At 50.5% G+C, this 23,203-nt stretch overlaps 1 protein-coding gene across 1 annotated transcript in view; it reads right to left on the bottom strand.

Annotated features, from left to right (window-relative positions):
* The window catches only part of PLXDC1 (plexin domain containing 1), a 54,062-nt gene that overhangs the window by 9,310 nt on the left and 21,549 nt on the right, over positions 1 to 23,203 (bottom strand). The window contains exons 3-13 of the mRNA XM_078850724.1: positions 18,096 to 18,239; positions 17,441 to 17,510; positions 16,783 to 16,905; positions 15,253 to 15,371; positions 14,123 to 14,222; positions 12,413 to 12,508; positions 9,980 to 10,061; positions 6,189 to 6,249; positions 5,164 to 5,293; positions 2,917 to 2,952; positions 806 to 966 (exon numbers count right to left, since the gene is read on the bottom strand). Of these exons, the coding sequence (XP_078706850.1) occupies positions 806 to 966; positions 2,917 to 2,952; positions 5,164 to 5,293; positions 6,189 to 6,249; positions 9,980 to 10,061; positions 12,413 to 12,508; positions 14,123 to 14,222; positions 15,253 to 15,371; positions 16,783 to 16,905; positions 17,441 to 17,510; positions 18,096 to 18,239 (1,122 nt within the window). The remainder of the gene's footprint in view (positions 1 to 805; positions 967 to 2,916; positions 2,953 to 5,163; positions 5,294 to 6,188; positions 6,250 to 9,979; positions 10,062 to 12,412; positions 12,509 to 14,122; positions 14,223 to 15,252; positions 15,372 to 16,782; positions 16,906 to 17,440; positions 17,511 to 18,095; positions 18,240 to 23,203) is intronic.

A 23,203-nucleotide genomic window follows, 5' to 3' on the forward strand; every position in this document is an offset into this window, starting at 1 on the left:
GAGTAACTGTGGGTGAGCATGTGAAAGTCTGTGACTGTGTGTGAATGAGTGAAAGAGAAAGGTTGTGAGAGAGTGAAAGAGAAAAGCTGGGTGTGAGTGAAAGAGAAAAAACCTGGGTTTCAGACATCAACAACTGGAAGCTGAAGATTAGCTGTGACTGTAGGACCATGAAAAGAAACACATAGATTTGAACTATATCAAAGGCCCCCTGCTGCTCCTCTCTTCCTGCTTCCCTAGATGCAGTATAAGTGCAAGGCAGCAAGGTTAATTGAAACATATCTGAATCAACCCTGCTGAGAGGATTCAGACTGCAACAAAATGTAACTTTAAATGCATGGTCGGTTCCCAAGTCCTAGGTGAGAGAGACTCATACTCCCTCCCCTGCTCCAGAAGTTTAGGATTCCCTGAGGGCAGCTGTACCTGGAGGTAAACTGGCTCTTTCTTATTCATGGCTCAGTACATCCAACTGCATGGCTCAGCATGCGGTGGCTGCACAAATCAATGTGAATGCTGAGGTTAGGCACCCCCATAAGAGAAGGAAATAGATTTAGAGGTCAGATCCTCAGCTGTGTAGCACCACTGAAATCAATGGAGCCATGTTGATTTACTCCAGCTAAAGATCTGGCCCTCAGAGTCCATTTGAGTCAGTACTGAAGCCTGCTGGGGTCCCGCAAAGGACTTCATACAACAGGCCAGCAAAAGGCTGGGGGACTGGGACATGTCTCCCTCATTTCAGGTGGCTGCACCTCTGTTGACGATAGCAAAGGAAGAGAGAACCAGCCTGGGATGAGATCTGTCCACTCACCTCAATGAAGAACAAGGCAGCGTTGGAGGTGGGGTGGCTGCTGATGTAAATTACAGCAAGAATAATGGCTGCAATGAGCAGGATGGCCAGGACTATGCCCACGATGGTCCCGGTGTGAATCGGGGCTCCAGATGTCTTTGTGGGAAGGTCATTTCTCACTCCTGAAAAGGGGATCGTGACAGAAGGTGGGAATGCAGGGAGAATGGCTGGGATCAGAGAGGCAGAGAAAGCACACAGAACTGGGAACAAGGGGAGAGACTTAGGCTTTGTCCACACTACCGTTTTTGTCAGGATAATTTACGTCACTCAGGGTGTGAATAAGCCCTAAACACCGGTGTGTTGGTGGGAAAGCTTCTCCTGCTGACATAGCTACCGCCGCTCGCTGGGGGTGGATTATTTAAATGGATGGGAGAGCTCTCTCCTGTTGGCTTAGAGTGGCTATGCTAGAGAGCTTACAGCGGCGCAGCAGTGAGGAGAGAGGACTTTGCCCACACTAGTATTCATCCTCAACAATGATATGGTGATGTGCATACCAGTGCCCATTGGTGATTACATTTGTCAGGCCTACTGAATACCTTCAGTTACATGGGATACACCTCGACTGTCCTGTGCATAGTGGTGGCAGCAAGTTGGGAAGCTTGGTGGAAAGGAAAGTCAGAGACAGTTCCCCCAGTGCTGCTGTTCTTGTGAAGCCAAGCATGTGGCTGGTTCATAGAGAGCAGAAGTGAGCTACTGTGACTATCAAGGAGATCTCTGTTAGTTCAACTGGTAGAGGCCCATGATTCGAGCTGAAGGATCTTCTACTACCGGCTTCCCAGTGCAGTGTGTGTGACTCACCTGCAGCCAATTAACTTATTACAGTGATGCTTGCAATACATTCCCCACATCCTGCTCTTGTGTTTTTTAACCCCAAAATAATTTAGATGAAGCAAACTGTCCCCCTGGGGAGTGGGGGAGTGGCTCCTGAATCCTACAATCCCTTTCAGAGGACGGCAGTATTTGGCTGGAGAGATGAATGAGCAAGAGCTCGCTCAGTCTATATTCCTCATGTACCAAGATGCTCATTCTGATGCAAACCCATTAGCCGTATGCTGCCTGGTGTTCTTAGCATATCGTGCCCACAGTCCCTTTCATTTCTTAGTCATGAATATTCAATTGCACAGAGGGGAGAAGCAAGCAGAGCCATGGAGGGTGATTCAGGTACAGATTAGTATTGACATTACCAGACGTTCAAGGAGCAATTTGGCTGAAATTGAGAAGGTCTCAGATTTCAAAGGCTTTTTGGTTACAGAGGGCCTAATCCTGCACCTATGATAGTCAGTGGGATTTTATTATTAACCTCTATGAGCAACTTTAGCATAAGTGGGATGGACTTATGGTTTACATATACACCTTCCACAAATGTCCAGGGATGCTGGTGCCACAGTACTGACTGTGAACTATACATCACAGCAAGAAACATTGTGACAGTCCTCAGACCCCAGTCGTAACAGCACTATGATAACCTAGACATCAGAGATGAACCATTGGCATAAAGGAAACAGAGAGAATCAGAGCTGGACTAATAGCAGTGCTGCTTTACAATATTAAGTTTTAAACATTCTCCTGAACTGTTGAGGAAACTCAAAGGCAACTCACCTGTGGGAATACATGGGGACCAGAGAGTGAAATGGATTATATAGAAAGTGAAAACTGATCAGCCTAGTTATCTGCCAGGGCTGAGAAATAGACAAATACAAACACACCGCTTCAGGGATAATCAGATTGTTCCAATTCTCTCAGTTTTTACCATCCCAAGGTAGTATTAGTAACCCAGGTGAGGATAACAGGATTCTGATCTTGCTTGCATCCCTTTAAATCTGGGGTTTTCTTGCCCTCTCCTTTGACTTACTATAACTAGCCAGAGAACAAGGTGAGTGAGGTAATATCTTTTGTTGGACCAACAGAAGCTGGTCCAATAAAAGATACTACCTCACCCACCTTTGTCTCTCTAATATCCTGGGACTGACACAACTGCAACACTTCACATAACTAACCAGTGCATTTGATTTCACATAACACATTCCCCTTAGGAAGAATCTGACTGGGTGATGAGAAGGTTAAAGACTTACCATCCCCTCCTGCAAACTGATTCAGCTTTGTGTCATCTGTAAGAGGGAAACAAAAGCAAGAAAAGGGTAGGAAAGTTAGTAGACCTTTAAGGGGCTCTTCATTTTGTACACCACTACACCCCATATATAGTTCCGCCCCTAAAACATGCCTCTTTGTATTGCCCTGTTACAGTTAAGAGTAGTTTTACCTCATTCAGTTTGGTGGGGGGAAAAACACTCAGAAAACAAGACAAGACAATAGTGAAATGTCAGGGGTTTTGTTTACAGTCCCATTCAGTGCATGTGGCAATTGAAGTTCTTAATGAATCTCTCCTTAAATAAGCACTCTCAGCATGGAAGCACTGTGCGTAGTAATGAATGTATAAAGGATCAGGCCCTATGTTTGCGTGTGATGTGCAATCACACTCTTCTGATAGGAGTGGATAGGAATGGCAAAGGTTAGTTGATTCATGAGTGTGTGTGCACATGCATAATTCCCCAAAAGTCTAGATCTGGAAAATTCAGACCCGAATGAGGTAATCACTTTTAAGATTCTCTTTATATTTAATCTATGCCATTTGCTGCAACATGTCAGTGTACATTGCTAGCTCTCTGCTGACTCATATAGGTAAGGCAAGGATGTTAACCCAGAGTCCACTCCATGGGGGGCCAGAAATCCATTTCCACTTATTCTCTGCCTGGAAGGTAACACCATACAGATTGTAGGAGGCTCCCTGTCTGACATGAGCACCTATGAGACAGTCCAGCAAAAATCCTGACCCAGATTTCTTTGCTGCTTAGCTTGGACTCTGTCTACCCCAGGCGCTGAAATAAATGACAGGACGCCAGCTAGTCAGCTGCATTCACATACGTCTCCACTGAGCAAAGCCAGGCTGGGTGGGGAAGATGCAAAGGGGTGCGTCCTGTTTTGCTTTGCTTCTCAGATAAAATTTGCTGCCTCACACAGCTGGCTGCTTGTTTCTGTCCAAGATTACAAATTAATTTCACGCTTGAATGTGTCACAAAAAGCCTCTTGTTCTTCCAAGACTCAACCGTGAGTTGGAAAATCAGCTCAGTAGTTTTGTTTTTTCCCCCTTCCCTTAATTGCTCTTTTCAAAGTTGATCCGTCAGCCACGCACTCTCTATGCCCCCCATTCTCCATTGCTCAAGGACAATTACTCATGTTCCTTTCTATTTATTCTAATTAGCGTTTTGCATGAGGAACTATTAAACAGTGAAATTGAAGTGATACCTGCCACGGATGGGAAGACACGGCCCATGTGTTAATAGGATTAATAGGGGTGTCCCAAAGGACTCTGGGCCTTTACTTGGGGCTTCTTAAACCATCCGATGAAGTGAGCTGTAGCTCACGAAAGCTTATGCTCAAATAAATTTGTTAGTCTCTAAGGTGCCACAAGTCCTCCTTTTCTTTATACCAGAGAGAATTCCATTCTTGGACCAGAAGGTAATGCACATGCCTATGGGTTTATTACCCACAATGTGATGACACTGCCAGCCATAGGTCGTCAGTGGGGATCAAACAGGGGATCTCTACTGATTGAGCTAAAGTCCAGCAGGGTCCTTAACCTTTCATGGAGCATCCATTAGAAGGAGACAAAGTTCCGCACTGTGGTCTGGTGGGTTACACCAAGGGGAGGTTTTGGAGAAGAGTTTAAATCAAAACCCCAGACCCAAACAGACCCCAAACTAGAATGCTTGGATCATGACGGTGAGGAACTCTGTGGCTCCATGTCGAGAGAAGCTGGACCATGTTCAGAGATGAGTCTAGCATAACTTGCACTTTTTTCCAACCCTATCAAATGATGTATGTTATACCAGCTTGCTGTGCCTGCATGCCCCTTCACACGGGGGTTATTCATGATAGGAGAGTTTTATGGCTGCTCTGTAGTCACGTTATGCCACCAGTGCAAGGCAGCTGCAATGCAGCTGTGAGTTCCCCTCCACGGGGAGGTCTCACCTATGCCACCTTCTAGATCATGCTGAATCTCTCCTCTCTCTATTCTCATCTTCCTTTTCTCTGCCCCACTCCTCCTCTCCTTGTGCCTACAGCTATAGGATTGGCTAGCCAGGAATGTTAACTACATTCTCTTGGATATGACTTCATCTCACTAGGCCTGGGAGGGAAAGATCTCTCCAGGGACAGACATTTGGGGCAATGTGCCTGGAGAGCACTGCTACTGCTTGCCCTTTAGCCCTCGGCTCGCTTCCCCTACCCCAGCTATTCACCCCATTCCCAGCTGCCGGTACCTTCCGTGGTGAGGCTGCCAATGAAAAGAGAGGAGGTAGTGACATCTTCATCAAATGACGTGAAGGGGCTGTTTGGGGACGGTGAGTAGTGGTCGCTCTCTGCCCAGTCCTCACAGGTCCTCTCGTCCGACTGAAAAGACAAATGGAGAAAGGCTACTATTCCCAGCAATCTTCCAGCAACAGGACCCCTTTGTGCCTAAATCAACCCAGCCAGTAAACTGGGCACAAAGCAGCGACTTTGAGGATGTTGGGAGGGGGGAAACCAACAAGATGTATCACCAGAGCTGATCTTTCTTAGGCAAACCGATTCATTCAGGCAGTGTAGAGATAATTATACTAGCTAGGATTAAAATGGCAAGGGCTAAATATCTTCATGCTTCAGGGTGGATAATAATCATGCTCCAGAGGGTCAGGAAGAAATCTCCCCAATCGGATTGCACCTTCAGGTGCTTTATGGAGGCTTTTAGACCTTTCTCTGAAGCTTCCAGCATTGGCCAATGCCAGAGACAGGACACCAGATTAGAAGAACTACTGGTGTCTTCCAGTATAGCAAGAAGGTGGGATGCCAGATTACATGGGCCATCGATCATTCCTCTAAGGCAGGGAGGTGAGATACTTAACAAAATGGATCACTGTTTCTGGTGCAGCAGGGAGGGACGATACCAGACTAGATGGACCATTGGTCTGTTCCAGAATGGCAGTCCTTATGTTCTTATGGACCATGCAGAGCTCATAAGGAGTCTTCATCTCTGGAGGGCTGGGACATATGCCATTGTCTGAATCTCTTTTCCTTTGTTCTATGTCATAGGCAATTCAACCCTCTCTCTGTCTCAGGAGCTAAATGGCTACAAACAGGTCTGAGAACCAATTGTCTTAGTGGGAATTCCAGAGGCAGCCAAATCTCTCACCATGAGAGAGAGAGGTAGAGTAACCTGTGAGCAGAATCCACCTTTTCTGGGAAGCTGGGGGCCACTGACATCATCACACTGTCAGCCCAAGGGAAATAAGCCTTCCCTCGATCTCACCTCTTGGCCACAGCCATGTGACAGCCACTCCTCACGGTATCGGTCAAACCCACTGGAGCATCTACAGAGAGAAAGGATGTTACTCAGTGATGGGTGCATTCTCTTCTAGACACAGCTAGCAAAGGCAGCCAGGGTTTAGGCCACAATGGTCATGTGACCATCTTATGTGGGTGGCATTGCTTATCTCACACGTATGGTGGTAATCAGTGTGAGAACCCCAGGTGCTACCACGACGGGCATTATGTATAGATAATTGGACAAATACATATCTGAAATTAGCCAATTGCAGAGGACTGAAAAGATCAGATAGAAGGGGGTCCCGATGGACATTGGGATTCCAACACAGCTGTGCTGGAAGGACCCAAACTTTCCTCTTTCTGGAAGACAGAGAGGGGCAGGAAAATAGGACTATATACGTATATATACAGTGACTTTGAATTTCCGTCCTCTGGACTCTGCCAGGGGAAGGCCATGAACTCCGCAGTGTTTTTTCCAGCAACATCTGCACAAGAAAAGCAACATAATAATAATATTATACAGCACCAAGAAAACACCAGCTAGAGAATTCTCTGCAAAAACAGAGGGAACTGAGCAGAACTCTGACCTTAGGAAGGTCTCAGGGGATCACTGAAGGGTGAATCAAGGACTCAGCAGTACAAGGCATCCACCCAAAGACAAGCAAGCTGAGCAGAAGGGGGCCTCTGGGGAATTCAGGTCCCACAGAGTTCCTAACCTCCACTGTGCTGAAATGTTGCTCCCATAGAAATTAGGAGCTCAGCAAGAGCAAAGATTCAATCCGTCCTAGCCAGGGAACAGACGAAGAAGAAGCATGGTCTTGTGGTTGAAGCACTACACTAGAACTTAGGGAACAGTTCAGTTCCTGGATGTGCTACCAGCTTCCTGTGTGATGGTGGACAAGTCATAGCAGGTGGGATTCTTCAAAGAGGATGAGCCCCTTTTGGAAGTCAATGAGACAGTGACTGACTAGCTTAGGTCCTCTCTACAGTCCCACCCTAAATCTCTCCATGCTGCAGCTTCCCCACATGTAAAACGGAGGAAATAATTCCCTTTCTCCCAGCCTTTGACTGTCTTGTCTATTTAGATTGTAAGCTCTTAGCGGGCCCTGGGGACAAATGCCTCTCAACCAGGGCTTCTAGGTGTTACTGTAATACAAATAATAATAGTACAACTGAGCTTCAGTGAATTGGGGGTTGGAAGACCAGAGTTGCCTGCAACAATAATTAGAGATGGACTGCAAAAGGATTGCCATGAGCATCGGGGTTTCAGACCAGCCAGGACCCAGACCTGATCTGCCTTATTTGGGATTTGTTTTTACAACCAGCTTCACCCATCTCTCTCACTGGTAATAACAGAAGATTTTCTCCTCTGAAGCCACTGACTGGGTGATGGTTATTTCAGAAGGAAACCCCATGGCTATGGGTTATGCTTCAGCCTCAGCCCAGTGGGAGGCAATGAATTGAGGATTGATGCCTGCCTAGTATGCTAGCTTGAGGAAGGGAGTCAGAGCCATTCGCTGCCCCAGCTGTGTCACACAGGTTCGCTTGAGACTGGAGATGGAGCTGTTGCACAAAGGGGAGAAAAGACACGAGCATGAGCCCTGGAGGACTATGATAAAAGCAGAGACAGAAAGGAGGAACACAGCTTCCCCCGGAGCCCTATCCCAGTCATCCCCTCTCCGCCAGGGAGGCAGAATAGAGCCACCTCCTATCTAGAGTGCTGTTGGGAGTGGAGATGAAGAGGGCGCCAGAGGGAATGCTGTCCCTGAGCAGCCAGGCATTTCCTTGGCATGAACATCACTACACAGAAGCAGCAGATCTGTGTTACTGGGTCCCCTCCCCTGCCACCAGCTCAAAATACATCCTATTTCACTGAAACCTCATTAAACTGCTGCATACTCCTCATTGCCATGCTGGCAAAAGGAGACGGCCTATTTAAATCCTGGGATGGCAGGCAGAGCCCAAAGACATCCCCCCATCCCCACCCCAGACGCTGACCACTCTGGAGACTGGAGACCGCTATTTACCCTCAGGACGGGCACAGCGGTGACAGGCAGGTTCCCCCATCAACATGCCTCACTCCTGACCCAAGGGGACCCTCAGCCCACAACTGTAGGGACCAGAGGGGAGTTCAGTCTCCATGACCCATTCACCCGCCACATGTCCCTCCATCTGAAACCTAAAGTCAGCCCTGGGCAGCTCCCCTCCTTCCCTCACCGGCCTCTCTCTGCTGCTTGGAATCAGAGAAATGTAGGTCTGGAAGGGAATCTGAGAGGTCATCTAGTCCAGCCCACCCCCCACGCTGAGGCAGGATCAAGCATAGCCCATCCCTGGCTGGAGTTTGTCTGGCCTGATCTTAAAAACAGGGGAGGGCCAGGAGGATGGCAGCCCCTGCCACAGAAGGCTGCCTGGGTTGCAGAGCAGCAGGACCAGCAGGCAGAACTGCCTCATGCGGTAGAGCTGGGAGCTCAGCATTTACTCCTGGTCATGCCTGCTGAAGCTGCCAGCAAGGGGCCCTGTTGGTGCCAGTTACAGTGGTGGGGTATTTTTTGTGATGGGCAGCCCCCACCCCTTCCTCCCCCAGGCTGAATTCCTTTCTCACACGTTGCTCTCAGCTAATCTGTACTGTAGATGGGCCAGAGCCACAAAGTCCCGATGGAGAGCTGGGTGGGGTTTGATCCAGGGGTCCAGTTTGGCTCTGGATCCAGGTTAGGATTCCAAGCCCATCCCAGTTGCTTCAGGGTATCAGATCCGTGGGGTTGCTTAGGCCCATGGCAGAGTTAGAGGCCAACAGTCCAGCACTGTGGAAGCCACTCTGGATTGGGATGCCACTGAAAGGAGAAGGCGCACAGCAGAAAGAGACAATATTTGACTCCAGGCTGGTATCCTCCTAATGAAGAGCAGACAGGAAAAAAAGTTGGGGCTGGCCTTTCAGTCAGCCCTCTCTGATTCCTCCACTGGCCTCCTCCCCAGTTGGTAAATGGCATGTATTTTTCCCCAACTGAGCACTACTAAGGCCAGATTTCCAGAAATGCCTAATACCCATAAATCCAACGGAAACCAATGAGAGTTGCAGGCTGTCAGGACCTCTGTACTTTGTGCTAGATTCGGTTGCTCCCATCCACACTAGCAGGACAATTGTTTGCAATACTAGTTTATGGAAGGGGGACAGAAAGAAGGGGGACTGCCCTAATTGACATCTCACATCAAATGGAGTAGTGTTTCCAGTACAGACACAGCACAAGATTAAGAGATATTCTGATCTGCTAGTCTGCCCTCCTGTATAAACCAGGCCAGAGAACCTCAACCAGGGGTTCCTGCATCCAGCTCATAACTTCTGGTTGAGCAAGAGCAGACCTTTCAGAAAGACATCCAGTCTTGATTTAAAGACTTCAAGTGATGGGGAATCAATCAGGGTCCTAGGTAAATCATCCCAATGGTTAATTACCCTCTCTGACAAAATACGCATCTTATTTCTAGTCTGAACTTGTCTAGCTTCAGCTTCTGGCCATTGGATCTCCTTTGTCTGCCAGATTAAAGAGCCTTCTACTATCCGAAACGTCAGGTACTTGTAGACTGTGATCAAGTCATCTCTTATCCTTAAGATTTGGACCACATTAGCACTTTCTTAACAAGAGCCACGTACAAACTCTAAAAAGAGGCTGACACTGTTACAGGTCTCAGTTTAGATTAGGCCCAAGGTTGCAACTTCCTCTGCCAGCTCTGGAAGCACTAGCATAACTAGGACCCAGAGAGGAAACCCATCTGAGTTACCTCTGCAGGACATGACACCAGCTACAGTTGAAAGTCAGCTCTGAGGTCACGCACACGTCACAGCTCTGATGCTGGAGACAGGCTGCAAGAAAAAGAAGAAATGCGCCAGCAACACACTATCATCAGGAGGATTGGTTACAAGGGAGCATATAGTCAAAGTTGGGAGGGGGCGTGGCCAAAGAAGACCATGGACAGATGAGCCTTTGCTCTGACTTCAGGCTGCCATGAGCTTGGAACTCAAGTCAGCAGCTTCTTAGCAGGAATGGGATGATAATAGTTCAGCAAGGGACTCCCACCCAACTTAGCCTGAGATAAAACCCATCCCAGGCCTATGCTGTTTCCTATTTAGACACAGAGCTAAGGAGGGAGGGAACACAAACCGATTAAACTTCGATTGTTGACAGAGTCGTTCATTTGTCATCCTCTCTGGGAAGGATCGTTTAACAGCATCCATCTTCTACCAGAAGCTAGCAAAGCATCCCAGCCTTCCCTTTGGCTGCAGAGTTTTAACAAAGCCTCCCCTGGGAGACCCACCCATCCAGCACATCATGGCACAGTCCAGAGTTTAACCTTGGTTTAATACTTTACAGCACCAAGCACACATTTGGCTCTGCATTCATCCACTTCTGAGCCCCACATACCTCTCCCAGCAAATCTCTGTCCTGACTGCCAACCCCACTGCTACTCCAGCCCTGGGCTCCCCACACTCACAGCTCTGCCAAAGTCCCTCAATTCTGACCCACAGCTCCCCTGCTATCCCAGCCCTAGGTTCCCTACCCTACATTCCTCTGATACCCCTCAATTTTGACCTCCAACCCCACCCCCACACTCTGCTATTCCAGTCCTGGTCTTCTTCTTAGCAGAGAACATGAACTTACACTGCAGTGGGGACAAGTGTCCTCCAGGGCCTCCCAGAGGATTCAGGGGGCCTGGGGTCTTCTCACCAGGGCCTGGGGCAAATTGCTCCATTTGCCCCCCCCCCCTCCCCAGGAGGCCCTGGTGTCCTCTAGGGAGTAGACACAGCCCTGCCACGCTCATTCCACTTATGACCTAAATAGGGCTGAAACTCACATCTCCAGGAGGTACTTTCCCATCAGCTCTCAACTCCCCCAGCTGCCAGGGGAAAACAAAGCAGCTAGTCTTAGGATTTTTTTTTTTTAAATCACAGAATCCTTATTTATGATCTGCTTTGCAGTAGCCATGCCTGCTGTTAAGATGGTTATAAAATACCCAGGCGATGCTGTTTAAATGCATAACCTTGGCATACTTGGGACAGGTTTATTCTCTGCCTGGTATTTATGTACTGCATGACATGTCTTCCTGTGTATGAGTGTCCTTGGTCCTTTGCCTGCCATTGTATCTATTTAACAGGATCGTTTGTGAATATCACAGGGGGAGGGCTGGTTATTTGTTCAAAGAGCACTCTCCACCTTGCTTTGAAAGGGTCTCGGGAACCAGGCTGCAATGCTTAGAATCGTTATCTGCAAGGGCGGGGGAACCATATGGCATGGAAGAGGAGTTGCTTCCCTTCTCTCCAGAGCTGGCGTTCAAATACAGATTCGCATCACAGGCACACTGAATCCATGTCTACACTACAGCATAGATGTGTTGGTCAGGGGTGAAGAGGTGGGATCCCTGACCAACAGAGCTATGCTTGCAAAGGCCCCTGATGTAGATGTAGTTATACTGGCAAAACTGAGCTTGTACCAGTTTAGCTTGCTAGGGAGGGAGCTGGAATAAGCTATACCAGCAAAAGCTGCATCCACACCAGGAGAGCAATAAGGCTGTACCCCCAGCAAAACATTCCTGCTGTAGACATGGTCTCAGCTCTTGTGAATGTCTGTCAACACAAACTGATGTGACTAGCCTGGCTGGAATGAGAACAGCAGGGGTGCTGCAAACTGAGGTGGACAGGCATCAGTGCTGACTGGCTGGCAATTGGAGTAGCGGGTGGGGGGGGGGCGGGGGGGGGAGGAGATGCTGCAGCTCAGGGTAAGATGTGAAGGTTAGGGAAGAGAAACATTGGCAAAGCTAGATGGGAGGGATGGGACTGAAGAACAAGGGGAGGGGGATTGCAGCTTAGGATCGTGGTACATAAGAGCGGGGGAAGATGGCATTGTGTCTGTTGTTCTCACTCACTTCAGGACTGCAAAACTAGTCAGAAGGTGTGTTATTGGTCCCCCTAGATTTATCCCTTCACCCATTCCCACACCACGGCAGTGTTGCTGCCATCCGCTCCCCAGCTCTGCTACAAAGCAGCCCCAATGGTGCTAGGCTCTTGGGAATTGCTATGGGGTGGGACCGAATCCAGGCAGCAATTGCAGCTCCATAAACACAGAGGTCAGCAGACATCAAATCAGGGATCTTCAACCCCAAAATATAGGCCTGTGGCTGTAACCAAATGAGTTGGGCAGCAGACAGCGTATGACTCACTGGGCAGTGGGGTGAACTCCACGGCCGACACGCTGGTGACCTTGCTGGTGTCCAGCTCCACGCGGTGGTACTCGTAGATCGTCCTGCGGCGAGACTCTGCAACAGCAAGCGGCCACATCAGACAGAGGCACAAGCCCATTTTATCCCACCTGCTCCCCGCTCCCCAACCCAGATGGACTTGGCTGCTGACCTGTGGGGTGGTGAAGTGACTCAAAGAACCTGGGCTCATCCTGGGAATCGAGTCAGGGATGGGGAAGGGTCCCCGAATCCCTGGGGTGGGGAGTGGCAAATTCCTAGCTGAAATGCTAATGTGGGCAGCTGAGGCCCAGGGCCATCACTACAGGAGCGAACCAGTGCGCAGGTGCTGGGAGGGGAGTGGGAAAAAGAGGGATGCTGGGAGGGAAGGCAGAGGAGGAGTGCTGGTGGAGGGGGAAGGGGTGTCCTCCATGTTCTCCCTGCTTCACACTAGGAGGAGTTTGGAACGGTCTGTCCTGTCTCCATCCTCCCCAACACCCACAAACTCCTGAAACCAACATGATCTGGTTCTGCATCATTCTCAGGATGCATGGGGCATGACTCCAAGCCTCCCCCACACCCATAGCTCCCCTTTGCAGGAGGCACCAGCCTCCTGTTTCCTATCCCAACATGCTTCCAGTGCTGCTTGTCCCTTGCTCCCCTCACTCTGCCTTTTTGCCTCCCCTTCAGTCTAGCAGCCAGAGCAGGGGGGTCCAGAACCCAGGACACTTGGGGGTCTCTCCCTGGCTCTGCCACTGACTGGCTGGATGACCTCGGCCAAGTCACTTTACCTCTCTGGGCTTGTGGCCCTGGAGTGCCAATGCTGACTATCCCTCCAACTGTGTGCATGCATGTGTGTGTGTGTGCGCACACATGCATGAGCCTGCCTCACATCCACCATACATACAGAGCTTGGAGACTCTTGGATGAGCAGGGCACAGTGCTTCTCTTCCGCCTCCTCCTTCCAGCTCCACATTGCCCCTCCCATCCCTGCTAGGTTCACACCAGCCTGGGGGCCTTGCAGGCAGGTGGGAGGCAGGGGTATGGTCCCAATGTGCAGTGTGAACCCAGCTGGGGGCAGGCAGGAGAGGCATGATGCAGGCCAGGTGAGGTTTTAAACGGGTAATAAATGAGGGCCAGATTACTGGTTCCATAAATAAGCAACAGCAAAGGCAGCGGGTGCAGCACAACCTTCCCAGGGACACAGGGAGAGTATGGTCAAGTTTCTCATTACAAGAGAAAAAGATGAGAGATGGGCTGAAACAGCCCTTTCTACACACACACACACACACACACACAATTCATGACAGGTTCACACAACACACACAGCACGTGACAACATGCATGCAACATGCATATTGCAACCATATGCAGCTTGCACGATAGGTACATGCAACACAGACAGCACATAGTGACAACGTGCAGGCAACACAGACTCTGTAGTCAGCTCACATGCAATATGGCACATATAGCAGTGCAAAGCCAGTTGATTCTCTTTCTTGATCACATGAAGGAGGAAAGTTCTTCTCTTTCAGCAGTGAGGCCTTGGAGTGCTAGCATCTGAGAGTCATGTGCTGGGGGCACAGGGCCAATGGGACTCTGATGGGTAAGTGATCAGCCCTACTCCACAGCTTCCATCCTCCCTCATTGCTCACCATAGAGTCAGCAAATGCAGCCACACCAGCAGAGACTCACCTGGAACGTCAGGGGAAGGGTTGAGGAGCATGAAGGCATCGGACAGGCCGGCTTTGACAGGGTGCTGCGTGCCGCTGATCTCCAGGACCGACATGGGGATCTGGAACGGGGAGAGAGAAGGGGCCATGAAACCGTGGGGCTCCCCCTGAAGCTGTGTGCTTGGGACACGTGTCTCAGGGGGAAGCAGCAGAGTGAAGGGCGATGAAATGGCTTAGCTGATGTGCTATTGAGTCTTCTCCCCTCCTATTTCCCTTACACCGCAGAAGCAGTTTTGAGGCTGCTGTTTTAGACCAGCCTGGGCCATACCGGGGTTTGCCCGTGTGTGTTTGGAGGTGCCCTAGGCCCATCAGCCAGGCCTTCCAAGGCTCAATCAATCCCCTTCGGAATAACAAGCATAGCTGGCTCAGGCACTGCATACAGGACATTAGTGCGGAGCACATGTGACTCTGGGTTAACAACAGCAGGGTCTGAACTGGCAAACTCCTGAGCTAGATGCATGAGTCTCTAGCGTCAGTGAAAGAGCCAGGCTTTGTGGGTGGGGATGTATCAGACTCGTACCCTCTGTGGGTCAAGTCCGGGATGGGGTGTCACATAACACACACTGACCAGTGGTTTATATGTACAGACCCCCTTTCTCACAGAGGTTTGCCCTAACCTGGCCCTGCTGTGGAGAAGGAAGGCAGCCATTCTCCCTGCTACGCCTTCCCCCTCCCAGCATGTCCTTTGCTCCATCCCGTGCCTCCCACTCCAAATCCAGCCCTCCCCCATACCTCCCACTCTATTCCCAAGCCCCCACCCCCTTAATCTGCCCCATTCACTTCCCCACCAGACCCCCCTAATCCTATCCCACGTGCGCCATCTCGCCTCTGCTTGGAGATGCCCCTGGGTTGGAGAGACCTGCCCTGGGCTCGCTGAGCCCAGCATGACCTGAGGATGCAGTGAGTGTTCTCAGCATGGGGGCAGCTAAGCCATTGGAATGAGAGGGCCAGGGACTCCACAGTCACTAGCCCAGCCTCCTTTGTCTTTCCTTCATGGGGTTTAGGTTTTGGCCCCCACCCTTCCCGCCCCATCTGCCCACAGGTGTTACAGCACCTGCAATAACCACGTCCCACGCAGCAGGTCCTGCTCACCTCCTTGTACCCAAAGATGATTCTCCCTTCGCTGTGCAGAGCAGCCTGGAATGTGAAGCTGCCGATGTCCTCCTTCCCATGAAGATAGACCTTGTCCCACTGCACCACAAACACTGTCCCTGGGGGAGAGAGGAGATGACACAGTGGGGCAGGAGGCAGCAGAGGAAATTGCAGGGATCAGTTTCATTCCCTGTGCACCATCTGCAACGACCATCCCATAGGCACTTGCAGAGCCGGTGTACTCGCTGTGACAACCTGGCTGCAGTCACATACATTACACCCCACACAGCACAGCAGCTGCAACAGTCACACACCCTCCCCACTTGCACACAAAAAACCCCAGCCCACAGCCACAACCAAACCTCACACAGCCTGAATCTGTTAGCTGGCTACTTCACCTTGAATGGTCCCTTGAAATGCACGTTAACTACTTATGCTAAACAATCTGTTCCACTTTGTATTTAGCAGTGACTATTTCCCAGAGGAAAGCTCAGAAACTTGTCTCTCTCACTAACAGAAGTTGGTCCAATAAAAGATATTACCCCCCACCTTCCTTGTCCCACAACCACACCCACCAGCTCCAGCCACAGACCCTCGCCTCTCCCCACTGCCAGTAGTGCACCCCACACATGCAGGCTCAATGTTGCACAACTAATTTGGCCACAGCCAAAAGTTCCTGGAACTAGCGTGAGTCATTTGGGATGGGACGATCCAGTTTTTACTCCCTCCCTTATCTCAATGGTATGGAGGAGCTGGCCCTTTCTTTTGCCACATGAGACACTCCAGATCCTCCTCTCCTGAAGTCTGCAGCCCATGGTTTTCAGTAGACCCAGGACTGAGCTCCAAATAAACCTGATTTTTGGTGCTCGCCAGAGTGACCTAAGGTCCACCCCGCACTATCAGATATACCAGCTCTGCTGCTAATCCTCTGAGCACGCACACAGGCAGAGACACACTCCCCCCAGGCCACATATAATACGTCACACACACAAGGATACATGTCACACACATTGCACATGGACACAGGCAGACACGTCGCTCAGAGGGACACACAGAGACAGACATGTCAAACAGAGGGACACATGTCAGACACAGAGATGCCCATTGACACAAAACACAGATGCACAGAGACACATCACGCACACAGGGACACACGTCTCTCTCTCTCTCACACACAAACACTTGCTATACCGCCTCAAAGCAGGGGCATAAATTCCCAAGTCCGGCCTGTTTCTGAGGTCCTCCATGCAGCACTGTTTGTGTACCCAGGACTGAGCCCAGTTGAGATGCCAGAGGCCAAAGCAGTACCAGGCCCCAAACAGTGCGTTCTCAGCACCTTGCCCCCGGACACTCCTGGCTGCTGCCTCAGCTGGTTCCTCTCCCCTGCTTTGCAGGGATGAGGGCTGCCCAGTGATCTTGGAATTCCGGGTGCAGGAGCCGAGAAGCAGCCAAGTTCCCCAGGGGGCTCTGTGCATTGTGTGTGGCAGTGGGGCTGTGCAAAGGGCCAAGCGGGCCAGGGAAGCGGCTCACCATTGTCGAAGTACTTGATGGTGGAGTTGCGGGAGTAGCTGGGGTTGAAGTTGGCCATCAGGGGCGCAATGTATTGGGTGGCTGTGAGCATGCGGTGAATGACATCCCCCATGAAGATGAAACCTGGAGCGAGAGCAAGGGAAGGCAATTTACATGCCCATCCCCTCACCCCCACCCCACTGCCCTAGGACACCCGCTACCAGCTTCTCCCCCCAGCCCCACTCTACTGCCCCAGGACACCCACTACCAGCTTCTCCCCCACCTCTTACCCCAGATGTCTCCCCACCACTGCCCCTGACTAGAGTTGGGGCTGAACTGAAGTACCCTGGAGCTGGGCAGTTTGGATCCCAGGTTCTGGCTCATGTGTCATCGTACCATTCAGCACTAATTAGAGAAGATGGACTTGACCACATAAGCCCCTGTGATGTGGCAGTGAGCTCCACTTTACAGTGGGGTAAACTGAGGCACGGAGAGCCAAAGAGACTTGCCCAAGGCCACCCCACACATCAGTGGCAAAACTGGGATTAGGATGTGCAAAGGGAGGCTGGTTAGAGACTCCCATGTCAGCCCATTAGGCAACACTGCCTCTCCAGCTGATGCTGCCTGTCAGCACACCCAGGCAAGACAAGTAAATGTGGCCTCACAATGCTTCACTCACCTCCTGTCGCTATGGTGATCTGCCGCAGGTGATGGCCATAAAAGGGAAAGTCAAAGGACAGGATGACTCTCTGTGGAGACAGACAGGGGACAGCATCAGTGTGGGAGCCACACTGGGAAGTGCCATGTCTGACCATGGGCGTCTGGGAGGGGCAGGTGGTGCTGCTCCCAGGGAGATGGGTTAAAGCAGCGGGGGACGCAGGGGCAGACAGCACTAGAGAGCAGTGTACTATCTTTCCAAGACATGCTGCGCCCGGCCCCATCTGGCATAGACTATGGGCACAGCCCTGCTGAGAGGAGAAATGCCAGAAATTGATTCATCTGCCCCTTCGGAATGGGCTCCAGGGGGGGCCCCGGGGAGGTGGAGTCCAGTTGGAGCACAGGCTGGGCCCACCCACATCTCCCCTGATACCCTGACAAGCAAAGCTGAACACTTAGCAGGTATTTGTGGAAGGCAAAGCTAGTCTCTAGCCTGTCTCTCTCCCATACAGGCACATGAGCTGTGGGGAGCTCCGGCCAAGGTACTAGTGCCCCAGGTCAGGAAATCCTGGAGAAGAGAGAAGCTGCTGGGGAAACATTCCCAGGTCACTGGCGTGGAACCATGGTGGATGCCCGATGCAGGGACGGCAGCAGCTAAGTGGAGGGAGGGAGCTCACCGAGGCCTGCCTGTGCGTGTTGGACAGGATCCCATGGACTTTCACTTGGCTTCTGTTGGCTTCTGCCATGTCGATCCAGAGCTCTTTGGTGCGCGCCTCCCCCGGCCCGTAGAACCGCGACATGTAGTAGCTATGGTTGTCTTCCTGCAGCCACAGAGCGCGGAGAGATGGGGTTAGCAGGTGAGGATGACAAGGATTGTGGAGACAGACCCCAAGGAACAAAATCTGCATTCAGATCTCCAACCAGCAGGAGCTCCCAGTGGGATGCTCGGGCAAACCAGGCTAAGGCGATCCTTGGTTGTATAAAGGGGAGTAGTGAGTATCAAGGAGCGGATTTTACCTTTGAATACAGCACTGGTGAGACCGACACTGGAATCCTGCATCCAGTTTTGGTGTCCACATTTTTAAAAGGATGTTACAAGACTGGAAGGGGTGTGGAAATGAGTTGAGAACCAGAGATGCCTCACGCTGAGAGATGTGAAGAGTTCAATTGGTTTAGTTTAGCAGAAGGCAGATTGGGAGGTCACCTGCTTACGGCATATATGTACTTTCATGGGGAGAAACTACCAGCTATTAAAAGGCTCTCTGATCTAGTGGAGCAAGGCTGAACAAGAACTGAGGGCTGGAAGCTAAAGCCAGACAAATTCAAATTTGAAACAAGGCACAAATTTTTCACACTGCAGATGACTGACCATCGGAACAAACTCCCAAGGGAAACGGTAGATTCTCCATTTCTTGGAGTCTGCATATCAACACTGGATGCCTTTCTGGAAGATGCTTTTATCAAACACAAGTTATTGGGCTCAATACAGGGGGAACTGGGTGAAATTTTTCTAAGTCTGACCTGTGTTACGCATGAGGTCAGACAAGATGATTTAATGGTTCCTTCTGACCTTAAAAATCTATGAACCTCACTCCCCACTCCCCAAAGCTCAGCTCCCCATATCTATTCCTCACCACAGTCCTGAGGTGTAGGTATTAATATCCCCTTGGTGCAGATGGGGAAACTGAGGCACACAGCGGCTGCAAGAGGGAAATTCGCGTGGGAAGTGATATTAGGCCTTGGGAGTTTCTGGCTCCCAGTTCCCTGCAAAGTGCATTAGGCCACAGTGCAATCTTATTATTGATAATAGCATCAGGCAGGCAGCACTGAAGAGGATAACGAAGCATTTTTATTAATTGGACTGTAATTAGAGTGGGCCTTCTATCCAAGGTTCTCAGATAACGAACTACACTTCATAGCACTGTTGGGAAGTAGATATTGGTATTGCCATTTTACAAATGGGGAAACTGAGTCCTAACAGGTTCAGGTTTCAGAGTAGCAGCCGTGTTAGTCTGTATTTGCAAAAAGAAAAGGAGGACTTGTGGCACCTTAGAGACTCACAAATTTATTTGAGCATAAGCTTTCATGAGCTACAGCTTCACGTGACATGCTCCAGGTCACACAGCATCTCAGTGGCAGACCTGGGAACAGAACCCACAAGGGCTGGCACCCATTCCTTCTGCTCCACACTCCATCCAAAAACTGGGAACAGAACTCCCTGCTCTACTCACTCGTCCACACTTCCCCTCCACTGAATCTTTCTTCATCTCTAGACAGCTGATAACCCTGAGAGGCCTGGGGCATGCAGGAGCTCCGCCAAGAACCCTGATGTGAGAGTCTGACCTGTCTAAAACAGCTGTTCATGAATATATCAAATGAAGCACACCCATGCTGGGCTCGGTGCTTGTTGTTTTGTGGCCCCTGAAGCAACATCAGTTACCCAGAGACCTGGCTGCAGCAGGACAGTTGCCCACCCATAAAGATAATGGCACCAAAGGGCAGTGTTTTCTGGAGTGGAACGCTGCAGTCATTTAGCAGCACACAGCATGCACTGGGAGTCCAGACTCCTGGCTTCTGTTGCCAGCTTGGCCATAGCAAAGTTATGCAACCCTTCAGGGGAGCCTTTGCTACAGAAAAGATGGAATAATCCGCACCCCCAGGTGGTGTAATTAATCAGTTGCTCAACATATGACCTTTGCTGACCCATACCAGAACGGGCGGCGACAGGCCTGGCCATGCCAAGGGAGACACAGTGTTTCAGAGGTTGGCTTCCTAATTGTGCCTAATTGTGCCTGTACGGAACCTGCTGAGATGCCCAGCTGGAAGAAGTCTCTTGTCAGGGAGACTGCTTCATGCTCTGTGAAACAAGAGGTGTCTTAATTTCAACTGGGAAGATGTCACTCGCCCACTCTGAGGCCATGCCAGGAGCCTCACTGATAACAGGGCATGATGGCTGGTAATGAACTAACATTTCCCCTTTGCAATCTCTCCTCCTCCCCTCCTAGATCCCTCTTTTCCCTGTCACTCCTCCCAGCTACTTCCCCTCCCTAATGGCTCAGATGTCAGCAACCCAGTCTCTGCCACCAAGTTTGGTCTGATATTTCCTGACAGCACTGCTCATTGGGGACCCTACTACAGTCTTGCCCCAGCAGCTGCTGATTCCGGGGCCCATGCTTTTCTCCCCACTGTAGCTCAGTGGTTTGAGCATTGGCCTGTTAAACCCAGGGTTGTGAGTTCAATCCTTGAGGGGGCCATTTAGGGATCTGGGCCAAAAATTGGGGATTGGTCCTGCTTTGAGCAGGGGGTTGGACTAGATGACCTCCTGAGGTCCCTTCCAACTCTGATATTCTATGATTCTATGATTCTTGTGCCTGTGAATAGCCTCGCTATTAGGACAGTCTCCTCTGGGGGCAATGTAGCATCCCCTAGCGGCCACTGGGCTAGGAAAGAACATGCACAAAGGCCTGGGTAGTTGAGTTCCCCTGCATGACCCCTCTGGCCGGGGCCCTGTGCAGCCTGGTGTCTGGATCCCTTCATTTGGTCTGGGTTGAAGCTTAGGACAAGGTGAACTGACTTAAGGCTGCAACACTCTGCTATTCCCTACCGCACTGCTCTGCTGTCGCACATCACTCCTGCTAGCTCAGTCCTGGGCTCTCTACAGCACCTGTGCATTGAGTCGCTAGGCTACACTCACGCCTGGGGCGCTGTACCTGAGCACCTCATCCTGCAGCGCAGCCCCTCACTGCTACTCCAATCTTGTCCGCCACAGCAGTGCCAATGCACTCCAGTTCTGGCCTCCTGTTCTCCCCGCCCTGGGATTCCCCCAGCACCTGTTTCATAGGCATTTCTATGTGCTCAATGCTAAACCGTGACAGCCCCGGCTATTCTAGTTCTGTTCCCCATATAGATCTGCTGACGTCTCCTAACTCTGACCTTCAGCACCTCCAACTATCCATGCCTGTGCCCCCCATATGCCTGTAATCCTGCTATTTTGGCTGTCTTCAGCACCATTCTCTTTATCTTGTAACTGGGCACAATAGAGGACTGTGGAATTTACAAGCAGCAGAAAGGCGAAGGAAATAAAATCTGTAACTCAAAACAATTAACAGCGTCCCTGTAAATGGCAGGAGAAAACCACTCCTGACTTGAATGGTCTAGTATATTTCCCAGAGAGCCTTCTCCAGCTCTGCAAGACATGGAGAGGAACACGGCAGAAACTTGATTAAAATCCTCTAATGCAGTTTTATCGTGCTTCAGCAAAACTCCAGTGAAATGGTCTCACTTCCTTTCAAAAAAACCCCCAAACCAGCTTCATCATTATGTGACATGCTCCCCTAGCCCTTTCCTTGTGAACTGGATTAGCCCTTCGTTCCTCTCCAGTGCCTGCCACTCAGCAGCTCAAAAGTGATTTGTGAGCGTGATCAAAGCCTCGCAGCACCCACATCTCCACCTTACTGGTGGGGAAGCTGAGGCATAGAGCAGGGAAATGACTTGCCCACAGTAGGTCAGTTGCACAGCCCAGGCTTGAGTTCTAACCATCATAAAACTCAGTCTCTCTCTGTTCCGGGAACCCACTCACCTCTGCTCCTGATCCTGTTGAAGTCAATGGAAAGATAGGGGTTAGTTGGAACCCATGGTGATCTTACTGGTTTTATTACAGTAGCCCCTAGAGGCTGCTACCAAGATGAGGGCTCCACATAGTGGAAGGCAACCCCTGCCCTGAAGAGCTTACAAATAGACAAGACAGACAAAGGGTGGTAGGGGAAACTGAGGCACAGAGCAGTGGCGTGACCTGCCCAAGCTACACAGGAGAGGCATTGGCAGAGTTGGGAATAGAATCCAGGTGTCCTGCCTCTAAGCCACTGGACCACACTGCTGATCTTGCCCTGCTTTTGCTAGCAGCCAGGTTGTCTCACAGCCTAGCACAGAACAAGAGAAATGTACAGCTCCTCCTATCTAACCCCTGCACCATTACACAATAGCAAATGAAAAGCAATGTAATTAAAAGATCCTAATCCAACATGCAGGTAACCTGTGGAACTTCCTGCTGCAGGATATTGGTGAGGTAAACAGTTGAGCAGGAGGCGTGGACGTTAATGTGAATGAGAATTGCATTGGAGCAACACTAGCAAGGAGTACAGCAACAAGAGATACAAGCTCTTGGTGGATAAGATGATTATCAGGTAGGGGAGGGCAGAATTCTCCCAGTGTAGGATATGTTGAGGTCTAAATATGACCATCACCTTCACCGAAGTAATCTTAGCACAATGGGGAGCACTGTACAATTGTGGGATGAAAAATATGGCTTCCTCTGAAGCATCCAGAGATGCTTTTGTCAGAGATGGATTGTTAGTCTGCCAGTTAACGCTTGGGATCCTAAACTTTAAAATAACCTCCACACATAGAGCCTGTTTTAGGGGCAGGCGAGCAGGACGGTTACCTTGGGTGTCATCTTCCGGGGAGGTGGCACACCGCTGGGCCTTTTGTAGGGGGGTGTTTTTTTGCTCTGCTGATTGGCTGCCTATTGTGGGGGAGTTATTTTTTGGCTCAGCCACTCCAGGCGTAGGGGTGTGTGCCGAAAACATTTTCCACCCTGGCAGGCAAAATGCCAAGGGCTGGCCCTACCTGCATATGCGCGTACACACACACACAGCTAGGTCATCAGTGAGTGTCTATCCGCGTAGCTCCCCCCCCCCCCCCCCCGACTTTGCTCTGAGGACCAGATCCCCAGCTGGCATGAATCAAGCTAGCCCCAGTGCACTCATCACCAATTTACGGCAGTTCA

Source organism: Lepidochelys kempii, chromosome 27 (assembly GCF_965140285.1).
Source record: "Lepidochelys kempii isolate rLepKem1 chromosome 27, rLepKem1.hap1, whole genome shotgun sequence".
NCBI classification, from domain to species: Eukaryota; Metazoa; Chordata; order Testudines; family Cheloniidae; genus Lepidochelys; species Lepidochelys kempii.